The sequence below is a fragment of the Bos grunniens genome, chromosome 18 (genome assembly GCF_055505025.1).
Source record: "Bos grunniens cultivar Pamir isolate PY7600 chromosome 18, Bosgru_T2T1.0, whole genome shotgun sequence".
NCBI lineage: Eukaryota > Metazoa > Chordata > Mammalia > Artiodactyla > Bovidae > Bos > Bos grunniens.
Genome location: NC_141182.1, coordinates 25,738,683 through 25,759,699, shown reverse-complemented (window position 1 = coordinate 25,759,699; position 21,017 = coordinate 25,738,683). Strand labels below are relative to the sequence as shown.

At 53.4% G+C, this 21,017-nt stretch overlaps 1 protein-coding gene across 5 annotated transcripts in view; it reads right to left on the bottom strand.

Annotated features, from left to right (window-relative positions):
- Window positions 1-21,017, bottom strand: part of ADGRG1 (adhesion G protein-coupled receptor G1) — a 46,204-nt gene that overhangs the window by 8,386 nt on the left and 16,801 nt on the right. For 3 of the 5 annotated variants that reach the window (XM_086350827.1, XM_086350828.1, XM_086350829.1), the window contains 9 exons: window positions 6,972-7,065; window positions 5,998-6,420; window positions 4,278-4,410; window positions 3,268-3,415; window positions 2,765-2,896; window positions 2,059-2,175; window positions 1,803-1,848; window positions 1,440-1,543; window positions 585-703 (listed from right to left, as the gene is read on the bottom strand). In XM_086350827.1, coding sequence (XP_086206953.1) covers window positions 585-703; window positions 1,440-1,543; window positions 1,803-1,848; window positions 2,059-2,175; window positions 2,765-2,896; window positions 3,268-3,415; window positions 4,278-4,410; window positions 5,998-6,420; window positions 6,972-7,065 — 1,316 coding nt within the window. Of the gene's footprint in view, window positions 1-584; window positions 704-1,439; window positions 1,544-1,802; window positions 1,849-2,058; window positions 2,176-2,764; window positions 2,897-3,267; window positions 3,416-4,277; window positions 4,411-5,997; window positions 6,421-6,971; window positions 7,066-16,062; window positions 16,508-16,841; window positions 17,233-21,017 lie in introns of those variants that run through there. The other 2 variants (XM_086350830.1, XM_086350826.1) reach the window with 2 other exon arrangements.

The following is a 21,017-nucleotide window of genomic DNA, read 5'->3' as shown; positions in this document are numbered from 1 at the left end:
ACCACTACAATATTGTAAAGTAATTAGCCTCCAATTAAAATCAATAAATTTTTTTAAAAAAGAAAAAAATTGCACTAAAAAAAATTTGCAAATCTTTGAGTAGCCTTTAAGCAAATAAAGTATTGAAATGCATTTAAAATAGAGGGAAACAATGGGATATTTAAAATAAAGGAATGTATTCTATATGTTCAAAAAAAAAAAAAAGAACAGGGTGTGGCATGTGGGAAGCTTGATGTAATTGTTCACTGTTACCATCACCAGATGCATCATATTACTTATGCCCCCAGTGGAATCACATCTGGTCCTTCAAAGACAGGCATCTAGAGTCTTACGTCAACTCGCCCAATTTTAAATATTGGCAGCTAATATAAACTGTCAGTGCGATGTTAGCCAAATATCACAGATCTGAAGAGGGAAGGTCAGCTGACTGAACCTCCCAGGGCTCCCACAAACCACACACACACACGTCGGGGTCAGTCAGGCCCGTCTCCAGGGCAGGTCTCCCTGACTGTGGGGTCCCAGCACGGGGGCCGGGAATGGAGGCTCTCCCTTCTTCCCCTTTCCCTCCCAGCCCCAGGCCCTACCTGGAGCAGAGGTAGGCGGCGATGGTGAGGACGCAGGCCAGGGCGGAGATGACGCAGCCCACGTAGGAGAGGAGGCTCAGGTAGTGCTTGTGCACGGCGTCCACCTCCAAGGAGGCGACCTGGGCCACAGGGCGGGTCGGGGTTGGCCTCCGTGCTGAGGGTGTGCCCAGGTCGGGGGCTAACCCGTGGTCCCTGCAGGACCTTGGGCATCTATGAGCCATTCTTGCCCCCCAGCGGAGCAGAGTGGGGTCCCATGAGTGCATTTTTTCACCACATTCTCATATGGATCCCTGTCCCCACCAAGGTCCAGCGGCCTCCACCAGAGAACCCCTTTTTTGTCCTGGCACTAACTCTGTTTCTAGAACACTCAACCCAGAAATAAGTCTCCTGGGAGGGAGTGAGCTCCTGATACCCAGAGAGCACCAGAGGACCACTCTGGTCCCTCAGATGCGAAGTCCTAAAATTCTGGGAGAAGGAATGTAAGACACAAAGACATCTTGGGGGCCACCGAAGTGCACCGCAAGGGCCACCTCATTGGGCCTCCACATCCCCTGGAAGGTTCTACAGAAACACAGTCCTGCCCCCACCCAAGCCCTTTAGAATCAGACTCCTAGGTTAGGATCAGGAACCTGTTTGTATCAGGCACCCAAATTGGGGGATAAAGAGCAAGGACTTCAGAGACCTTTTACTTACTACTAGCTGTGTGACCTTGAGTAAATTGCCTAACCTCTCTGAGCCTCAGTTTCCTTAGCGATAAAATGGGACAACAACAGGAGTCATCTTGAGGCTTGCTGTGAGGAATGAATGCCATATATGTGAGAAGTGGCGGCAGTGGGGCAGGAGGGGCTCATGTACCATCAGCACCGCAAAGTAGGTGAGGTGGTTGCAGCGGCAGGACGTCTGTGTCTCTCTCCTGATGGTCTCACACCCCGCGTCGCTCCAGCTCCCCGGGCTGCTCACTGAGGAAGGGCCAGCATGAGGCTCTGAGACCAAGCTCAGCACCCCCACTGTCATCCCCAGTACCCCACAAATGCATGACTGCATCCCCCTTCTGAGTTTTTGCTTCCCTCAGCAGGTCCCTAACCTGCCATCACTCTTTCTTCAAAGCTACCTTCCTCCAGGAAGCCCTCTTTGATTAACTCCATCTACCCCACCCTCTAGGACCCCCACTACCTGCCTCCAGGTACCTGCCCAGCTCAGAGCCCCCTCCACACTCACATGTCAGGTCTTCAACCCAGAATACACACTGCAGAGTCACATTTTTCTGTAGGGACAAGAAAGAAGGGGGGGCCCTGTGGCAGTCTGCTCCTTCCCCGCCGGGCTGAGGGGGCCAGTGCCAGGGCCCCACCCTATTTTGACCTGACTGGCCAGTGCCCTCAGCCAGTCAATCAGTTTTCTTTCAGAAGAGAGGAGGGACGGGAGCACATGGGCAAACAGGGACCCTTGTCCCCTGGGTTGCTTGGCTCACACTCACCGGCTGTGGCTGGTGCTGGAAGGTGAGCACCACGGGCTCCGAGAGGTTGGCTACTTTGGTGTTCTGCACAACAATACCCAAGACCTTCTCTCCCAAGACCTGGCTGGAATTCTTATCCTAGATATATGGGGTATGGAGGAGAGGGGAGGGAGGGGGCTCAGGACTGAGAAGAAGAGTACACTCTTGTCTCTGCCCAGTACACTGCTCCCAGATTTTGAGTCTCCCTCTGGAAGCAGTTCTTGCATAGGTAGTCATTTATACCATAGTAAGAATAACACCATTTAGATCTTTCCCAGCACGGCAACCCACTCCAGTACTCTTGCCTGGAGAATCTGGTGGACAGAGGAGCCTGGTAGGCTGCAGTCCATGGGGTCACTAAGAGTCGGACACAATTGAGCGACTTCACTTTCACTTTTCACTTTCATGCATTGGAGAAGGAAATGGAAACTCACTCCAGTGTTCTTGCCTGGAGAATCCCAGGGACAGAGGAGCCTGTTGAGCTGCTGTCTATGGGGTCGCACAGTCAGACACAACTGATGCGACTTAGCAGCAGCAGCAGCTCTAAATGTCATGCATGTTGCCATCTGATTTCTGACTTTGCAAGGACTCTTGGAGGAGAGGGCTACCTTCAATGCCTACCTTCCACCTCTCTGTTAGACAGAAGCTGCTTTCCCCAAGGGAGGGCACAAGGACAACCACCCCCTACCTGGAACAGAGCTTGGCTGCTGAAGTCCACCAAGAGGAGTCTCTTCTCAGCTTCCTGTCTCCTGCCCTTGGCCTTCTGGAAGAGCACGCTGGGCAGCAGCACCGAGTACTCCAGGATCTCACTCTGCTCCTCCTGCAGACCAGAGGACCTGCTGGAGCTCAGCCAGAAGTGGACCTCCAGGTCCCTGCCATGTCCCCCCAGCACACGCCTTCCTGCATGCTGCCATCTCTAAGCCCACCTCCTTCACAAAGCCAGACTCACAGCAACCCTACTCACTCCTCCTTTCCTTGGCACCAGTGCTGGCTATGGAGTCTTGTGGTTAGAGCCCAGGGGATAAGGGCCTGGGAGAATCATGTTTATTGCGGTGTCTGGGTGTCAGACACTGACCCTGCCTATGGCCCCTTGGTGTGCTGGGGGATATGAAGGGTGGGGGGGTGTGGGGAGGGAGCGCTCGCAGCCTCTTCATCTGCTTCCTGCCCTGGCTGCCGACCCTGACCCCTGACCTCCTGCCGGGAGTGGATGTGCAGGTCCTGCGAGCTGAAGGCGGGCTGGAGCTTCCACACTGTGGCGTTGATCCGCTCCTCCTCAAAGGACACGGCGTCCCCTGTGAAGTTCACAGAGGCCAGCTTCGACTCCAGGCTCTGCAGCTGCCTGGAAGCAGCGGGGAGAGAGGAAGAGATGACTGCTGGGGGTGAGGGGTGGATCCAGGTAGGCCAGTAGGCAGGAAGACGGAGGGAGCAGAGAGGCGACTCAGGCTGATACACAGGAAAGAGTGTGGGGCCCGACAGAATGACCTGTGGGGGTGATGTGGAGGAAACTGGGGCCTCAGGGCAAACAGGAAAGGAGTGGGGTGGGGTCCTATCCTCAGACTCAGCCACCAGGCTCTGGGTCCAGTTCTGCCTGGACCGACCCACTTTGTGCCGCTGGACAGCCCTACCCATCAGTTGGCCTCAGTCTGCTGAGCTGTAAAATGGGTCAATCCTTTTTCCTTATTGGTGGAGAGGAGGGCGTGGGTACTGGTAAGAGAGACTTTTTTTTTTCTGACTCAGGCAGGTGGTGGGGCTTGGCCTTTGGGACTGAATCAAGATGGAGACCGAGGGGAGGTCTCTACGGTTCAGTTCAGTTCAGTCGCTCAGTCGTGTCTGACTCTGTGACCCCATGAATCGCAGCACGCCAGGCCTCCCTGTCCATCACCAACTTCCGGAGTTCACCCAGACTCACGTCCATTGAGTCAGTGATGCCATCCAGCCATCTCATCCTCTGTCGTCCCCTTCTCCTCCTGCCCTCAATCCCTCCCAGCATCAGAGTCTTTTCCAATGAGTCAACTCTTTGCATGAGGTGGCCAAAGTACTGGAGTTTCAGCTTTAGCATCATTCTTTCCAAAGAAATCCCAGGGCTGATCTCCTTCAGAATGGACTGGTTGGTCTCTACGGTCTCCCACTCCAAATCCCTGCCATGCCCGGGTCTGGGGGAGCCTCCTCCTCACCCCCACATGCTGCAGACCCACACTTACTGGCCTATGGAGGTGAAGGGGGGCCTCCTTGAGGTCTTCCGGGGATGCTTCAGAAACTGGCTGAGCCACCGGAGGTCCCTTTTCAGCTCACATACGTCCACTGAGACATTGTGGGAGGCCTTGTGGGGGGGATCTGGGGGAGAGGGATGGACAGAGCCACCAAAAGCTGTTGAATGAGGTTCCACTCATTCAACTCAGGCCACACTCATCACACTCTCAATTACTCCCCCTGTGACTCTGACAGTTTCTGTCCCCATTTTACAGAACAGGAAACTAAGGCTCCAGGTAGTGGGGTAGACTTCCCCAGGTCACTCAGAGATGTAGCCAGCCAGACGGGCCTCTGTCATACGGAGCTCCCAGAAACTCCAGCCCCAGTAGGGTGGACTAGACCACCCCTACCCCTACCCCAGGCAACCTTCTGACCACACAGAGGGAACTGGGAGGGCCAGTTCCCCAGGACCAGCCAGGCCTCCTTCAGGAGGAGCTGGGGGGTGGGGGGCTTCTCTGGTGGCTCCAGGGCCTCCACCCAGGCTACCCTGCACCCAAGGGCTGCAGACTCAGGCATCTCCAGGGATTAGATGGAACTCTGATGAAGTTGGCAGATGAAATAGGGATATAGTGGGAGAGGGCAGGCCCTATGCCATCAAATAAGGCAGGCCCCATGGTCACATCTGAATTTTTAAGGCAGAAAGCCTAATTTTTCAGTCATTTGAAAACCCTGGCTCATGTTTTCCAAAAACTCTGTACAGGCAAGTAAGACCAGGCCAGATCTCCTCTGCAGGAGGCCCATTTACAGCTGTTCCTGACTTTGCCCTAAACCCTCCCAGGTTGGGGCAGAATCCGGGCCTGGGGACAGGACCCTCGTCTACCCACCCCCACCTGCCCCAGCTCTGCCCCCTCCATCCCTCTTCCCACCCCACCACCACCCCTTAGCATTTCCATGGGCCTGGAGATGCTAACATATTCAAAGCCCTGTGCCCCCTCTCTTGGGAGCCCTGCCCCAAACTGGAGCTGCCTGAAAGGAACCAGAATCAGGGAAATCCTGGACCCCAAGTAAAGCCTCCAGCTCCTTCTGGTCAGCCCCTCCTCCCTGCCTCCACTCCGCACTGAATAGAAGGCAGTGGCCAGGCCACACCTGTCACATCTCAGCCAGAAGACTCAGTCTGCACACCTCAGGGTCAGCCTCGAGCCTTGCCACATCCTGACCTTTGACCTCTCTTCCTGTCCCCCGGGCCCAAGCCAGTCAGCTGCTGGGTTCAAATCTGGCTCCCTCTCTTACTCCTTACTCTTGCAACTTTGTGCCTCTCTGAGCCTCAGTTTCTCCTCTGTGAAATGGGAAGAAACAGTCTAGATGAGGCTACCGAAGCAGAATTTTTCCTCCAGCTCCTGACCTCTAGCTCCGTCTCTCCATTCTCTCTGCTCCCACCCTGTTCATCTCCTGTCTTCCTTTACCTGGACCTACGCTGCAGCCGCAGGATGGGACTTCACCCCTCTGCCCTCACCCCTGTCTTCCCACAAACACACCTTGCATCACACTCTTCCACTCCTCAGACACCTTCCCTGAGTCCCCACTGCCTGTGAACAGAGCCCCCCCAACTGCATGATATGACAGGCAGCCCAGACCGCTTTAAGCGCCCCCGCCCCCAGCCCCCGTGCACTTTGCTTTTCCAGTTTCCAGGCCTTGGGCTAATCCCTTTCTGCTGCCTGGAAGTCACCTTACTGTGGAAGGAGAAGATGAAGCTGGCTGCGCTGGGCAGACTCGTGTTCTGGGGGCTCCCCCAGGAGCTGACTGAGGTGGCAAACAGCGGGGGCCCCGGGGCCAGGGTCTCCTCCTGATGCCGGAAGCACAGGAGTTCAAGGGCTTGGTCACTCAGCACGAAGTCTTTCTTGCCGTAGCGAAGATGCAATTTCCCTGCATGGCGGTTCCAGTAGAGGCAGAAATGGTAGAGGCCCCTGGGAAGAGGAAATGGCCAAGAAGCCGGCTGGACTCCAGGGAAGGGGGCATGGATGGTGAGGGCCTCCTCAGAATTCCTGATGGAGATGTGGAGCTGGGACGCCTGCTTATAATGGAGGCTGCTGTTCTGCGTCTGGTTCCGCTGGCCGCAGAAGCGGAAGTCTTCCCGGGGGCTCCCGCCATGGGCACCTGAGGGGGCAGAGACTGCAGATGAGACTCTGGGCTGGAGGCAGGCCCTGGGCCCAGAACACAGGAGCCCAGTGCCTGGGACCCACACACATTCCAAGGACCTACTTCAAAGGGTCTCAAAAAATATGAATCTACCCTGTTCCAAGATGGCTGGCTTAAAAATAGGAAAAGAACAAACTCAAAATCAGTTTAAAAAAAAAAAAAAGAAAGAAAAGAAAAAAATTTCAAAGGCAAAATAATATTTTAAATAGCAATAAAATATTTCATGAGGCCATGCCTGCCACAGACAGCGGCGCAGGCTGTGCACTGCACAGGGGTGCTCTGGCTGCAGGGGCGGGTGGGGCCCAAACCCACCCCAAGCTGTGTACTGGGGCCGGGGGCTGCATTTGACAGGATGAAGGGGAGACTCTATCTTTTTTCCAAGGTACCGTCTACTTGCTAAGCTGTATTTGCAGGCCTGTGCCTGCCCAAAGGGGTTAGTGGATGTGCTGGTTCTTAACACAAGGATGGCATTTTAACAGAAGTCCCAAGGCACCTCCAGGAAAACCTACCTGGAACCAGGAGGAGACCCAGCAGGAACAGTGGCATCTGCAGCAGCACTTGGGCAGTCATCTTCCTCCCCCAAGGCACCCGAGACATCACTGCCTGAAAGAGGCCAGGAGTGTTAGCCGAGGTCCTGATCCCCAGGGGGATTGCCAGCCCTACAGAGGGACAAACCAGTGTAGTATGGACGTGGATGCGAGGCAGGGAGGCATGTGTGGAAACAGTCCGTGGACCTCCCCCAGCGCTGCCAGGAGCGGAGTATCAGGAGGCAGTGGCCAAAAGAAGACACACAGATGACCAATAGGCATGTGAAAAGATGCTCTGCGTCGCTAATTACTAGAGAAATGAAAATCAAAACTACAATGAGGTGTCTCACACAGGTCAGAATGGCCATCATTAAAAAGCCTACAAATAGCAAATCCTGGAGAAGGTGTGAAGAAAAGGGAGCCCTCCCACACTGTTGGTGGCAATGTAAACTGGTGCAGCTCTATGGAGGACAGTGTGGAGGCTCCTCAGAAAATTAAAACCAGAGTTGTCGTATAATCCAGCAATCCCACTCCTGGGCATATGCCTGGACAAAACTATAATTCAGAAAGATATATGCACCCCTAGGTTCACAGCAGCACAATTCACAATAGCCAAAACATGGAAACAACCTATTCTTCCATCAACAGAAGAACGAATAAAGATGTGGTACATATATGCAACGAAATCCTACTTGGCCATAAAAAAGAATGAAACAATGCTACCTGTAGCAACATGAATGGACCTAAAGATGATCACACTAAGTGGAGCAAGTCACAGAAAGTCCAATACAGTATAATATCAGTTATATGTGAAATCTACAATATGACACCAATGAGAACAGACTTGTGATTGCCCAGAGGTAGGGGGGTGGGGCGGGATAGATTGGGAGTTTGGGGTGAGCTGATACAAACTATTACACACAGAATGCATGAAAAACAAGGTCCTGCTGTGTAGCAAGGGAACTACATTCAATATCCTGTGACCAACCGTAATGGAAAAGAATATGAAAAGAGTATATAAGTACTGCATAACTGAATCACTTTGCTATAAGCAGAAATTAACACAATGTTGTGAATCAACTATTCTTCAATAAAATACATTTTTAAATAATTTTTTTAATTAAAAAAAAAAGGCAGTGACTGAGTTCAAGTCCCAGCTCCACCTCTGGCTTGCTGCATAATCCTGTGTAAGTCAGGGAAAACAGGACTAAGAATAGTACCTCCCTTCGGAACCCAGCAGTGATGGGGTAACCAGGGTAGCATCACCAGGAACCACCCGACCCTGCCCGCGCCGGGCCTTCAGAAACAAGGAAAAGGACGTTCTCAGGGTTCTCCTCCAGGAACCTCACCATGATCACCCCTAAGACCCAGCTCAGAGGACACCTTCAGGAAGTCTTCCTCAACCTCTCTACAGTCGGTCCTAGACTCCTTTGGTTCCCGCCTCCAGCCAGGGGTCTCCTGTTAGCCAGCTCTGGGAGGTACAGGACGGTGCACCCCTCCTCCACAGGGAGCTCCTGATCCATCTCTGTGCACAGGCCCAGTGTTCACAGAGGTTACTGCGCATCCGGGCCGCAGGGGTATTGGAGTGAAGGATCAGTGCGGTCACAGCGCCTTCTACAGGGGCTGGAGGAGAGAGGCACTGCCTGGTATGGCCACCAGGGGGAGTCATTCCCAAGGCAGCTGCAAAGGCAGAGGGATGTCCCAGTCTGGCAGGGAGAAACAGTATGGTCCAAGCTGGGGAGGAGACAGCTCCCTCCAGCCCTCTCCTGGTGTAGAATGGGTCACTCCCCCAGCCTCTGTTAGCTGAGTACCCACTATCTGCCAGCCTGTGCTGACCCAGCCTCCTCACCCCTACACGTATGCTAATCCTCATTCCAACCCTGTGAAATAGGCCCTACCATTCGACCCATTTCACAGATAGGGAACCTGAGATCCAAGGAATTAAACGACTTGCCCATTTAATTGTTCCAGAGGCCAAGGGCTTTCCCTGCCTGATCAGGATTGTAGTGCCTGGCAGGGAACCTCCGTTTCTGGGACTTACAGAGAGATGCCGGGTGGCTTTGCCCACCCAACGGCCATCTGGCCCAGTGACTGAGTTGGGTGCTGGCAGTCATGAACAGACACCCTCATCCTGTGGGGAGCTGCATATGTCTGTGGTGACAGATGCAGTCATCTGCCACAAGCCAGACAAAAGGAAGCCTGGCATCCATGGGGCATGTGAGGAGTTTGATTTGGGGGAACCCAGGAGGGCTTCCAGGAGAAAGTGACTTTTGGATGGACTATTTGAGGGCAGCATTAAATGAAGGGGTGGCCCAGGCAGGAAGTCACTGAAATGACCTGGCCCCCTCAAGCCAGTCTCCAGTATCCCAACATATATAACGGAATCCTAATTTCTTGGGTCTGGTCAGTCTAATCGTTGGTCAACTGGGTTCATCACCCTGCCCTGGTGATATCACAAGACCCCAGAGAAGAAAGACGTGGAAGTCTTTGGGGGAATGGCTGCTATTTCCTAAATTGTGATTTTTAATGTTTCACTCTGCATCCTCTCTGAGGATTTTGGTTCCTTTTGGGTTTTGGTGTTTTCTTTTTTTTTAGGGGGAATGAAGGATTTATTACTTGAAGTAAGGAGAACACCGAGCATCTTTCTAAAGCAGTGTCTCCCATTTGGACTCCTTTTGAAACTGTCACTCTAGAACGGTGGAAGGAAACCCAGCATCTGGGGACAGAAGTGTATCTCTGCTGGACCCCTTCTCCTTCCTCCTCCTTTCTGCCAGTCCCTGTCACTGTATCTGATCCCCAATACAAACGACATCTCCTCCAAGCAACTCCCCAACCCCTATTTTGACTTTTGCTTTATACCTATGAACTCAGAGTTCACAGATCACTTTGCAAATATGGCCCCAGTTCTTCATTACGGCATTTGCATTCAAGGCCCAGAGAGGGCCAGTGATTTCCTGACCTTACACAGCAAGCAAGGATGGAGCTGGCTAGAATCCAAGTATCTCTCTGGCCCACTGACTTTCAAAGTGAGTTACCGCTATCAGTATACAGTGCCTAGGACAGGGCAGAGTCATCTGTTTTCGTTTATCTTCCTGGACTGATCTCTTCGAGAACAAAAAAGCATAAAGAGGGAATGAGGTTCCCATCACCAGAGGGATACAAGTGAGGCTACATTTGTGAAATGCCATGATTCCAACAGATAGGGGTCAATGGCATGCTCTGACATTCCTGGGTCATCCCCACTCTACCCTGGCTGCTTGAACAGCCACTCCAAAGTGAACAACTCTAGCCTCATAGACTTTCTTGGAATTTGAGGGGGAGGGACGGCCTGCTTTCCTTTAACCCATCCTTAGTAGAGTAGACTCTGGAGCCAGATTGGGTTTAAATATCAATTCCTCTACTCAATGGCCATGTGTCTCTGGACTAGTTACTCACCTTCTCTGGGCCTCACTTTTGTCATCTGTAAACAGGTATAAAAATCAAGACTATCGCAAGGGTCATTGTGAGAATTAAATGAATTGGTATCTATAGAGGATTTAGAGCAGGAATATGCACAAGGCAGGTGCCATAGGTGTCGGCTCAATACCTCTGTATCCTTCCTGACCAGCTCACGCCTGCCCCTCACCCAGGCCCCTGGGCCCGTCACAGGTCCTGACTCCTACACCTTCCCTCCCACCCTCCACGTCACCCCCTCATGGCCCCCACAACCAGCTCAACTTCCAAAGCGCCTTGACCGGAAATTCTTCGAGCATGAAATTTCCTTTCTGGGAAGACTGAAACCCCACCCAGAAAACTTCCTACCTCACAGCACGGACGTGAGCCTGTCCCCAGAAGCCTCTGAGGGACAGGAGGGCTGGACGGGGGCACCACCTACACTCTCATGAGATCCTCAGAGCCACCCTGTGAGGCCGGTCCTGCTGCTTTGCCATTTTACAGATCAGAAAACTGAGACTAGGGCAGGGCTGTCTGTTCTAAGCTTCCCCACTGGTGGAGCTAAGACACGGACCTTGGTGTCATTCTAGAGAACTCCTTGGAGAGCTGGAGCCAATAGTTTCTAGAGATGCTTGCTCCTCTGGTTTGGGGAGACCCCCAAACAAAAGGAGAGAGAAATGGCGGGTGGGTGACAGCCGAGACCACAGGCTGTGCAGGCAACTCCAGCCTGGGAGAGAGAATTTAGGGGGCTGAGTCCCCAAAAGAGGTCCCTCCCTGCCCCGCCCCTTCTAGAGCAGCTGCCCTTGACCTCAGGCCTTCCGTAAACACATGCAGAGAACAAAACAATCCGGCCCAGTTTGACACAATGGGGGCCACCATCACAGAGTCCCAAGGATCCAGGCAGAGCGGAGGGGCCAGGGCTCATCTAAGCTAAGACTCCTGGCTGCCCATCCCCTGGGCTGGCTGGGCCCAGGAGGAGATGCCCCGGCTCCAGCACGGGCCCAGCCCTGCCCATCCTCATGGTAGGGGAGAGGGTAACGGGCAGGGGACTCATGGCTCACTTTCTCCCCTGAGTCCTGACTCACTTCCTCTGCCATCCGTTTAGAGCCACGAGTCACTGCTGGCCCAGTCCAGGCCCCTGGAAAACCCATTTCCTCGGAGGATGGAGGTGGAAGTTGAGTGGACAGGACCTTGGTGGCTCTGGGGTTAACCCTTCCCGGGCAGGCGCCGCCCCAGGAAGATGACCTAGGCCCCCAGGCCTTCTCCTGCCAGTAACATACGCCATGGACCGCAGACTTATCCATCCCCCGACCAGCCTCTTTGTCTGGATCACCTCCCTCTTTCCAAGAACAAACTCATCTTTCTAAACTCAGTGAAGACACGCCCTCCCCTTGAAGCTTTCCCTAACTTCCCTAACAGAATTAACTTCTGTGTTCTGGTGTTGTGGGGAAGGGGGCAGTCCACAGCCTATACTCAACCCTATATGCCCACCTTTGCCACAAGGAGTTCATATCAGAGGTGCCCAAACCCACAATGGGTCATAACCACCCCCAGGAAGTTCACTGAAATGCACTATCACAGATCCCTCCACACTGACATTGAGTATCTCTGAAAATAGCACAAAAGATTTTTTTTCTTCATTCAGCAAATCAGAAGTAGGGGGGAATTTGTACCCAGTAGCTGCTATGAGCTTGATGGGTTTTTTTTTTCATTTTTTTTTTCCTTTTTTTGCCAGGAGAGTAGTAACATTAGGATGAAAACACGTGCACACACACATACAGGGTACTGTCAGGGATACACAAACGTGTGATAGAACACGTGTGAGGGGCTTAGCAGTAGAGAATCCGCCTGCCATGCAGAAGATGTGACAGGAGCCTCGGGCTGGATCCCTGGGTTGGGAAGATCCCCTGGAGAAGGAAATGGCAGCCCACTCTAGTATTCTCCCCGGGAAATCCCATGGACAGCGGCGCGTGGTGGGCTACGGTCCATGGAGTCACAAAAGAGTTGGACTGAGTGACTAAACAATAGCAGCATGTGAGGGGCAGATGCTCCAGGCCGGGTGTGGGGCTTGGGAGTCCAGCTGGACCAGGCATCCCGTTGACCAGCACTCCTCGGGCATAGAACCACTGGCTTACAAGGCTGGGATACCACCAGGAGCCCTGTCTTACAGAGTCAGAGGTGGGTGGGGCCCCACCCCAGATCACTTGGGTGGTAAACAGTTCGCTCTGGACGGGAGCCAGGGCAGCCTGCCTCCCCCGTGGCGTCTCGTCTCCACCTCAGTGGTAGTGAGGATGAATCACAGTCCTGGGTGGCTCACCTAGCATTTATCAGGGTGCCTGGAACCTTTAAGAGACCTCCCCAAGCACAGCTGGGAGCAGGGGGATGTGAGGGGGAGGGGAGCCCCTGCCCCAGCGGGTCTCCAGGTGTGAGCCTGGTCCTGCCCTCCTGCGGGGAGGGCCAGCAGTGGGAGGACCCAGCCCAGCTTCCCAGCTCCAGCCCTCATCTTCAGCTGCTGGTCAGTGTGGGAGGCGGTGGGGACACGGATGGGGGACAACATGGAGATGCTGGCTCCCCCTCCCCCAGCCCTGGACAGAGGGCCTTAGGAGAGAAGGATTTGGCCAAGAGAGGGGTGGGTGAGCATGAAGTCCTTGAGGGTAGAACACATGAGGTGTGCACATGTGTGTGTGCTCATGTGTGCGGGTGTGTAGGGGAGTGAGGAGGGACGTTAGAACAGAGCGGAGGCTCTGCAGCAGGTGTTTCCTCCACGGGGGTGGGGTAGGGGGCTGAGAGGACCCTCCATCAGCCCTTTCCAAACTCTCATAAATGCAGTCTAACTTAGAAACACCATGTACCCGACAAACAAAGGCGGTGCCCCCACCAGACCCCAGTGGGACCCCCGACCACACCTCACTCTCAGCCGGTCCCCCAGCCCCTCAGCAGAGCCCGGGGCTCCAGGGGGCACCACTTGCAAACATGGAGCCCGTCTCTCCCCACCTTCAGTCACAGGCCGGGTGACCGAGGCCCAAGCTAGGTGGCCACACAGAACTCCCCCCAGGAAGGGTGTTCTGGCCTGGCCGGGGAAAACAGAGTGACTTCAGGTTCCAGGAATTTTTCTACAATTAAAAAGAATAAAAATTAAGCTAGCTGCCTGCCTCCCGGAGGCCGGCGGGTGCCAAGGCCTTGCCGGCTCACTGCCCAGGATGAGTCCCACATTCTGGAGCGCTGCCCCGTCAGCGCAGGCCCCGCCGCCCCACGGCTTCCGTCCAGCAGGTCCCCGGGCTACGGCTCCCTCCGCGTGCCCAGACAGGCCCCGGCCCTGGGGGGAGACCGAGGAAGGGCAGGAGAGGGGCACCTGCCCAGGTGAAAGGACGCCGGGTTCCCCTGAGAGCCAGTTAGCCACAGCCGCCCACCCTGACACCTGCTTTATCTGCATCAGAGTGTTTGCTCTGGGCTTGCTCTGCTTTGCTCTGGGTTTGCCTGGGCTTGAGTGTTCCCTCCTCCAAACCTCTGCACACACCGGTCCTCCCCACTGGATGCCAACCTTGTGCCAAATCTGTAAAGGTCTAACTTAGAAATGCCATGTACCCAACAAACGAAGGAGGTGCCCCCACCAGACCCCAGTGGGATCCCAGACCATACACTGGCCTTCGGCCTCCACATCCTCCCCCGACTGCCCTGCACTCCAGCCTTGCAGTGCCTGGCAGAATAGCAGACGGCAATAAACAGAGGTCTAGCTGGCACAGCAAAAAGGAGCTGGAATCCAAGAAGGGGAGCGGGGGATGACAGTTCCCATTGAGCAAGCACTCACTTGGTGCCCAAAACTGTGCAAGGCACTTTTCACAAATAATTGTTCAATCCTCACCTTAACTCTATAAAGCAAATACTATTATTGCCCCAATGTAAAAAGGAAATTGAAATCCAAACAGGCTAAGTGATACTCAGGCAAGTAAGTAGCCAAGCCAGGATTCAGACTTTAGTCTACCAAACATCAAAGCCCGTGATTTCAGTCATTACGGTCACCAGAGCCCCTTCCTTCCCTTCTCTGGAACTATCTCCCTGACTTTACTATGAGGTAACTTAGCCAAGCACTTCCTAAGAAGCTGTGTGTGCTTAGTCACTTAGTCATGTCCGACTCTTTCCAAGCCCATGGACTGTAGCCCATCAGGCTCCTCTGTCCGTGGGATTCTCCAGGCAAAAACACTGGAGTGGGTTGCCATTCCTTTCTCCAGAGGATCTTCCTGACCCAGGGATCGAACCCAGGTCTCCTGTACTGCAAGCAGATTTTTTTACTGTATGAGCTACAGGGAAGTTCCTCCCTAAGAAGCACTAGTTCCCAAGCTCGAGAAATACTGCAGGTCCTACTTGATCATATGAATTAACATATCAAAGGCTCTGATAAGTGCTGCAGAAAGAAAATCCACAGAGCTTGGTTGGGCTTAGTTTCCCAGCCCAGTGTGATGGTGCGAGCTTTTTTTTTTGCAGAACACCTGTTACCAATATGAAAAGAGGAGCGCTCAGAAATCTTGACACCACACAGATAAGAAAGCTGTCAGCATTCCCCCTCCAGCTGCCTCCCCTCTCCTCCCCTCTGAGCTGTCCCAAAGGCCATTAACTAGCAGGAGATGGGCTACAGGAGCCATTTAGGCTGTGATTTTCCCCAGGGCAACTCATCACCATCTTTGACACTTCCAGGCCAGAGGTCCTGGGGGATCCTGGGGTAATGGCAGCCCCATCACACCTCCCTTTGGCCGGCAGCACCAGCTCTTGGAAAAAGGGGCAGTGCCAGCATGTTTCTAGATTGCCATTAAAGTCAACCACAGTCACCTCAAGCGGCAGAGACACTTAGAATGCTGGGACTGAAAGGGAATGAGGGAGGAGCAGAGAGAGAAAAAGAGAGAGAGAAAAGTGATGGGGAGGCAAGAGCTTTTAGAAGCTGAGAATCACAACCTTTTTGGAATCTGAGTGAGGATGGAAAAAATCTAGAACCTCAGGGAAGGGGAGGGATTAGGAAGGTCTGGGTCAGGCCCAGTTTGGGGGTGGTGTTCAGACAGCAGGACCTGTCATGAGCAGTCCTGGGACAGTGGTGCCAGCCCAGCACAGCTCCATGCCCCTGGGGCAGCCTGCAACCCACATGCAGGGCTCCCCACAGCCCTCCCCACAAGGAGCAGCTGAAGCTGGGCCTCAGGGCCCTCACCAGTCAGCACCTGCCCAGGGAATGCACACTCCCAGAGTAGGGGTGGCAGGAGTTAGACATGTGTGTGTGTTAATCGCTCAGTCATATCCCACTCTTTGGGACACCATGAACTGTAGCCTGCCAGGCTCCTCTGTCCATGGGATTTCCTAGGCAAGAATATTGGAGTGGGTTGCCATTTCCTTCTCCAGGGGATCTTCCTAACCCAGGGATTGAACCTGGGTCTCCTGCATTGCAGGCAGATTCTTTACCACCTGAGACATCAGAGAAGCCCATAGGGTCCTGAACTAGTGCCACACCTAACTGGTCCTAGGACTCTTGTAGCACCCAGTCCCCTCTTTGGGCCTCAGCTTCCTCCTCTACAGAGGAGGTGACAAGATCCCTGTCCCCCCGTCTGTCTTCTCCATAGACCAGAGTCCCAGGTTGCTTCTAGGGAAGGGAAGAGCTTACCTCCTGGTTGACAGCGAACGGGGAGGAAAACAGTGCTGGCCATCCCATCCTCCTGCCCAGCCTGTCTTCTCTCTCAAACCACAGACTGACCTCAGCTGTCTGGCTGCAGTTTCCCTTCTGCATCTGTGTTCCAAAAGTGGCTAAGGCCAGGCATACAAGGTCAGCCCAGTTACCTCCCTGTTCATTTTTTGGGGGCTGTGTTTCAGTTCCTTGGGGCCTTGGCAGAATGCCTGCCTTTGGAGCATAGGACCCCTTAGCATTCCCAAGGTCAGCTGCCAGCCCTCCCTTTCCTTTCTCCTCCTCCGGGTCCCAGATCCCTGGCTGAGGGGCAAACCCGACACATAGCCAGGCATCCTCCCCAACAGGGGCTGGGGGCCAGGGTGAGCCTGAGGTTCCCGCTCCCTCCAGGGATGGTCGGTGGAGGCACAGACTAGGATCCCACCCCAGCTCACTGAGCACACAGCGCTGCCTCACCTGGTCCTCCGCTACTGTTTGCATACCCCCATGGGCGGGGTGCTCACCACCTCCAGCCACACAGCTAGCACTAAAGGAAGCTCTCTGAAGATGCAAGACTCGATTCTAAGCTCTCCACCCAAAGGAGCACATTTAATCCTCCCCCAAATCTGAGACAAATACCATTCTGTCCATTTAACAAATAAGGAAACAGGCCCTGAAGATCAGGTTGGCTGCTGGAGATCACACGGCTTGAGGTGCAGCATTGGGGCCTGGCTCCAGAGCACAGGCTCTCGATTTTGCAGTCCATTTCTGCTTGACATTACCTGTTAGAAAGGGCTTCTCTTTAAAATTTCCAGTAAAAGATGCTTCCAGAAATGTGTTTGCTTGGTATTAGTTGAATCCCTTCCTCTGAAGAAGCCCTGGTCCTGGGAGCTGTCAGGACCCCCTCCCAGCAACACTCTTGCTCTCTGTCCGCCGCAGGCTCTGGACACCCACTCCCAGCACCAGCAGAGGCTCGTCTTCGATGACGGGGGTACAGCCCATAAACTGAAATTGAATTTTTGCTGGAGTGTGGCTGAGGGAAGGAATGTGGGGTATGAGGCCCTTACCCCCAGCCACTTCCTCATCACTCTGGGCTGCTGTCTGTTTCACTGACCAATTCCCCTCAGAGTCGCATCTGAGCCCCTGGTGTCACGGACACCCAGCCCCACCCTCCCCATCAGCTCAGCTTTCAGTTTAGGGAGGAAGGGCGGTTGTGGGGATGGGAGGGAGAGGCAGAGGGAGCAGAAGGTGATACAGGGGGAGAGGGATGGCAGGGAAGGTGGACAAGGAAAAGGGGAGAGATGAGAAGTGGGGGTGGGGTTTGGGGAGCGGGAGTCAGAAGGATGGAGAGAGAGGGCAAGAATCATACCTGGATTCCTCCTTCGTGCCGTCAAGCGGATTATCAATACATAAAGCGCGTGAATGAGTAGGCTAAGGGCTCGCCTTGTTTGCAGGCTGCAGCCTGCTGAGGCGGTGGGTCAGCTTCTTCCCAGTCCAAGAGGCCAGAGGGGCACTTTGAAGCTGAACTACCCCAGCTCCGGCTCCCGCCTCCTCACCAGAGCCTCAAACAAAGCAGCGGGAAGATGGGCTGCAAGCCCCAGCCCACAGCCCAGGAAAAGGGGCGCAGGTGACAGCAACCCCTGGCAACCGTTGCCCTGGCAACCATTGGCAGCTGCAGTGACTACTACGTCACCACCCAACTCCAACCCAGCACAGCGCAGTTCCCCTAATTGTCCTGTGCCCATATCCCCTTACTCAGATGCCGGCCAGGAATGGAGCTGGCAGGAAGAAGGGCAGAGTTTAGTACATTAAGTTATGGGGAACACTGGGGAACACTTGCCTAAGTTCGTCAACATTTACTTTAAATCCAAATCTTTTTAGAACACTAGTGAGGTCTACCCTTGTGATCAAAAGTGTCTGCTATCAGCTATATTTGCCCATGAGGCTGCCAGCCTGTGGCCTTGGCTTGATCCCCCTGGATACCCATCTAATCCCCACCACTGGGTTCCAAGAGCACAGAATATGTACAATACTTCCCTGGAAATGTCTTAGAGGAGTGCCTCCTCCAGGAAGCCTTCCCAGATATCCACAGCCCACCAGGAATCTTTCTCCTGAATTAGCCCTGGAGTCCGAGGTTCCCCCTGGCTTTCCTCCAGAGCTCCCTAGGGGCCAAGAGTGGGTCCTTTTTATGCCTTAGAGTAAGTACCTGTCTGGGGAGGGAAGAGAACAGAGGCAATGCTTCTGCAAGCCTGCATATGTGCCAGGCACTCCACTGGGCATTTTGGAAATCCATTTCCACCACTCTAAAGATTAGCCCTATTGAACCCATCTTACAGATGGAATGACAGAGGCTCAGGCACATGATGTGACCGGTTCAAGGCCACCTAACTGGTAAGAGAGATGTATGGAATTCAAACCATGATCTCCTCTGAGGCATGAAGACATCAAGACCCAGTGTCCTTCTGATGCTTGACTAATCCCACCCCCATCCAATGTATATCCGGACTTTATTTGATTACCTCCATTGATGAAGGCTCACTTCATTTCAAGAGGACACATCTCTTTGACCTCTGAAAAGTCTTTCATAGCCATTGAGTTAAAGGCAAAAGGACATCAAAGCCACGGGATGGCCTCTGTGTGCCATACAGGGCCCAGAAGAGGCCCAGGGCTGTGGACGCCCCCACCAGGGCCTTCAGCTCCAGACCAGCAGCTGATTAAGAGACAGGATGGGGCTGCTCAGGGCGCCAAGGAGCCCAGGGTTTCAGAGCCCTTCCCCAGAATAAGCAAGGATCCCCTCGGCACTCACACTCCAGGGGGCTCTGGGCTGGCTTCTGGCCGAGGCCGTGGGAAAAGCAGCAGGAGCTGGGGTCCATGGGATGGTGCGCCCCTGCATTCCCATCGCCCCCCCCCCCCACCACTGATGGACCAGAGCCAGGGCTATTGTCTCACTGGCGGCGCAGAGCTGTGTCCTATTCAGGCACTATTTTTGGCGCCCAGAGGAAGAGGAAAAGAAAGCAAAGAAAGGAGTTGCTGTTCTCGGTGGAACCTTCGCCCGGAAAGGATTCCAGGGCCTGCTGGGCCAGAGAAGGCAGTCGCTGTGGATCAAAAGATCCTAGGCTTGAAAGGACCTGGCGGGGAGCTGTGGTTCAAGGGAGCCAGAGAGGGGGCCACAGATGGGGCACCCCTGGCCTTGTACACACACTTGGTACTCACTAACTGCAGCCACATGCAGAGAAAGAGAGGCCCAGGATCCCTGGTCCCACCCATAGTCACTAAGCACTTATAATAACAATTTTTTTGTTTGTTTGTTTGGTTTTTTTTCCTAATTTTATTTTATTTTTAAACTTTACATAATTGTATTAGTTTTGCCAAATATCAAAATGAATTTTAAAAAAACCTACAGTAGCGCATAGCTGCCCATAACCAAGTGTCTGCCGGAAAGATTCTCACTTAACACCCACAACACTCCTGACCAGGGTGGAGATCGGGGACAAAGTGATAAGCCTCATAAATCAGATAATTGATGCTCTGAGAGCAACATGACCGCCAAAATAACAAGCTAGTGACCCCACTCCATTTCCTCCACCTTATGCCACCCCCACCCTTCCTCACGTACACCAGCTCCAGCGCACTAGCCTTCTTTCTATCTCCAGACACACATCAGGGCCTTTGCACCTGCTTTCCCCGCAGCATAGAACACTCTTTCTGGGTTCTTTCCCTGATTGGTTCCATCTCAAGACTTTTTCTTTTTCTTTTAATATTTATTAGACTGTGCCCAGTCTTAGCTGCGGCATGTAGGCTCTTTAGCTGTGGCATGCAAACTCTTAGTTGTAGCATGTGAGATCTAGTTCCCCAGCCAGGGACTGCACCCAGGCCCCCTGCATTGGGAGCATGGGGTCTTAGCCACTGGACTATCAGGAAGTCCCCCTTCTCAAGTCTTAATCCAAGTCTCCCCTCTCCTAAAAAGCCTTCCACGTCCACCCAACCAAAATAGCCTCCCCATTCATCTCCTCTTCCATGTCACCTTATGTAATAAACTTTAAAGCACTTAACATTGTCTGAAATGACCCTGTGATTTGCTTGTCATCCATTTCTCTGTGTTTGCTCTTTCTTATCTATCTTGCTCAGCACTTGTATCTCCAGTACCTAATGCCACAGAGCCTGGTCCACAGTAGATGCTCAATGACAGCTAGTTAATAAATGGATGAGTGAATGAGACAGAGCTGGGAGTCTGACCAGGCCAGGCTGGCTCCAAGCCTGTTTCCAAAGGAGCCATTCCCGATGCTTAGGGCAGGGGGATTCCAGCACTGAGCCGTCCCCGCTTCCCAGCTTCTATCTGAGTTAGGGGCACACACATCGCTGCCAGAGGCTTGGCCAGAGAGGGGCTTCCAAGACTGTGCACAGCCTGAGAGCCAGGACAGGACCTGAAACTTCACCTCCCATCCAGAGCCACCTGATAAAGGCTTTTAAGAAGTCCTGTAGTACACAATGGCAGTGGCAGACTTTATTTTGGGGGGCTCCAAAATCACTGCAGATGGTGACTGCAGCCATGAAATTGAAAGAAGCTTATTCCTTGGAAGGAAAGTTATGACCAACTTAGACAGCATATTCAAAAGCAGAGACATTACTTTGCCAACAAAGTCTGTCTAGTCAAGGCTATGGTTTTTCCATTAGCAATGTATGGATGTGAGAGTTGGACTAAAAGCAAGCTGAGCGCCAAATAATTGATGCTTTTGAACTGTGGTGTTGGACAAGACTCTTGAGAGTCCCTTGGACTGCAAGGAGATCCAACCAGTCCATCCTAAAGGAGATCAGTCCTGGGTGTTCATTGGAAGAACTGATGTGGAAGCTGAAACTCCAATACTTTGGCCACCTGATGCCAAGAACTGACTCATTTGAAAAGACCCTGATGCTGGGAAAGATTGAAGGCGGGAGGAGAAGGGGACGATGAGATGGTT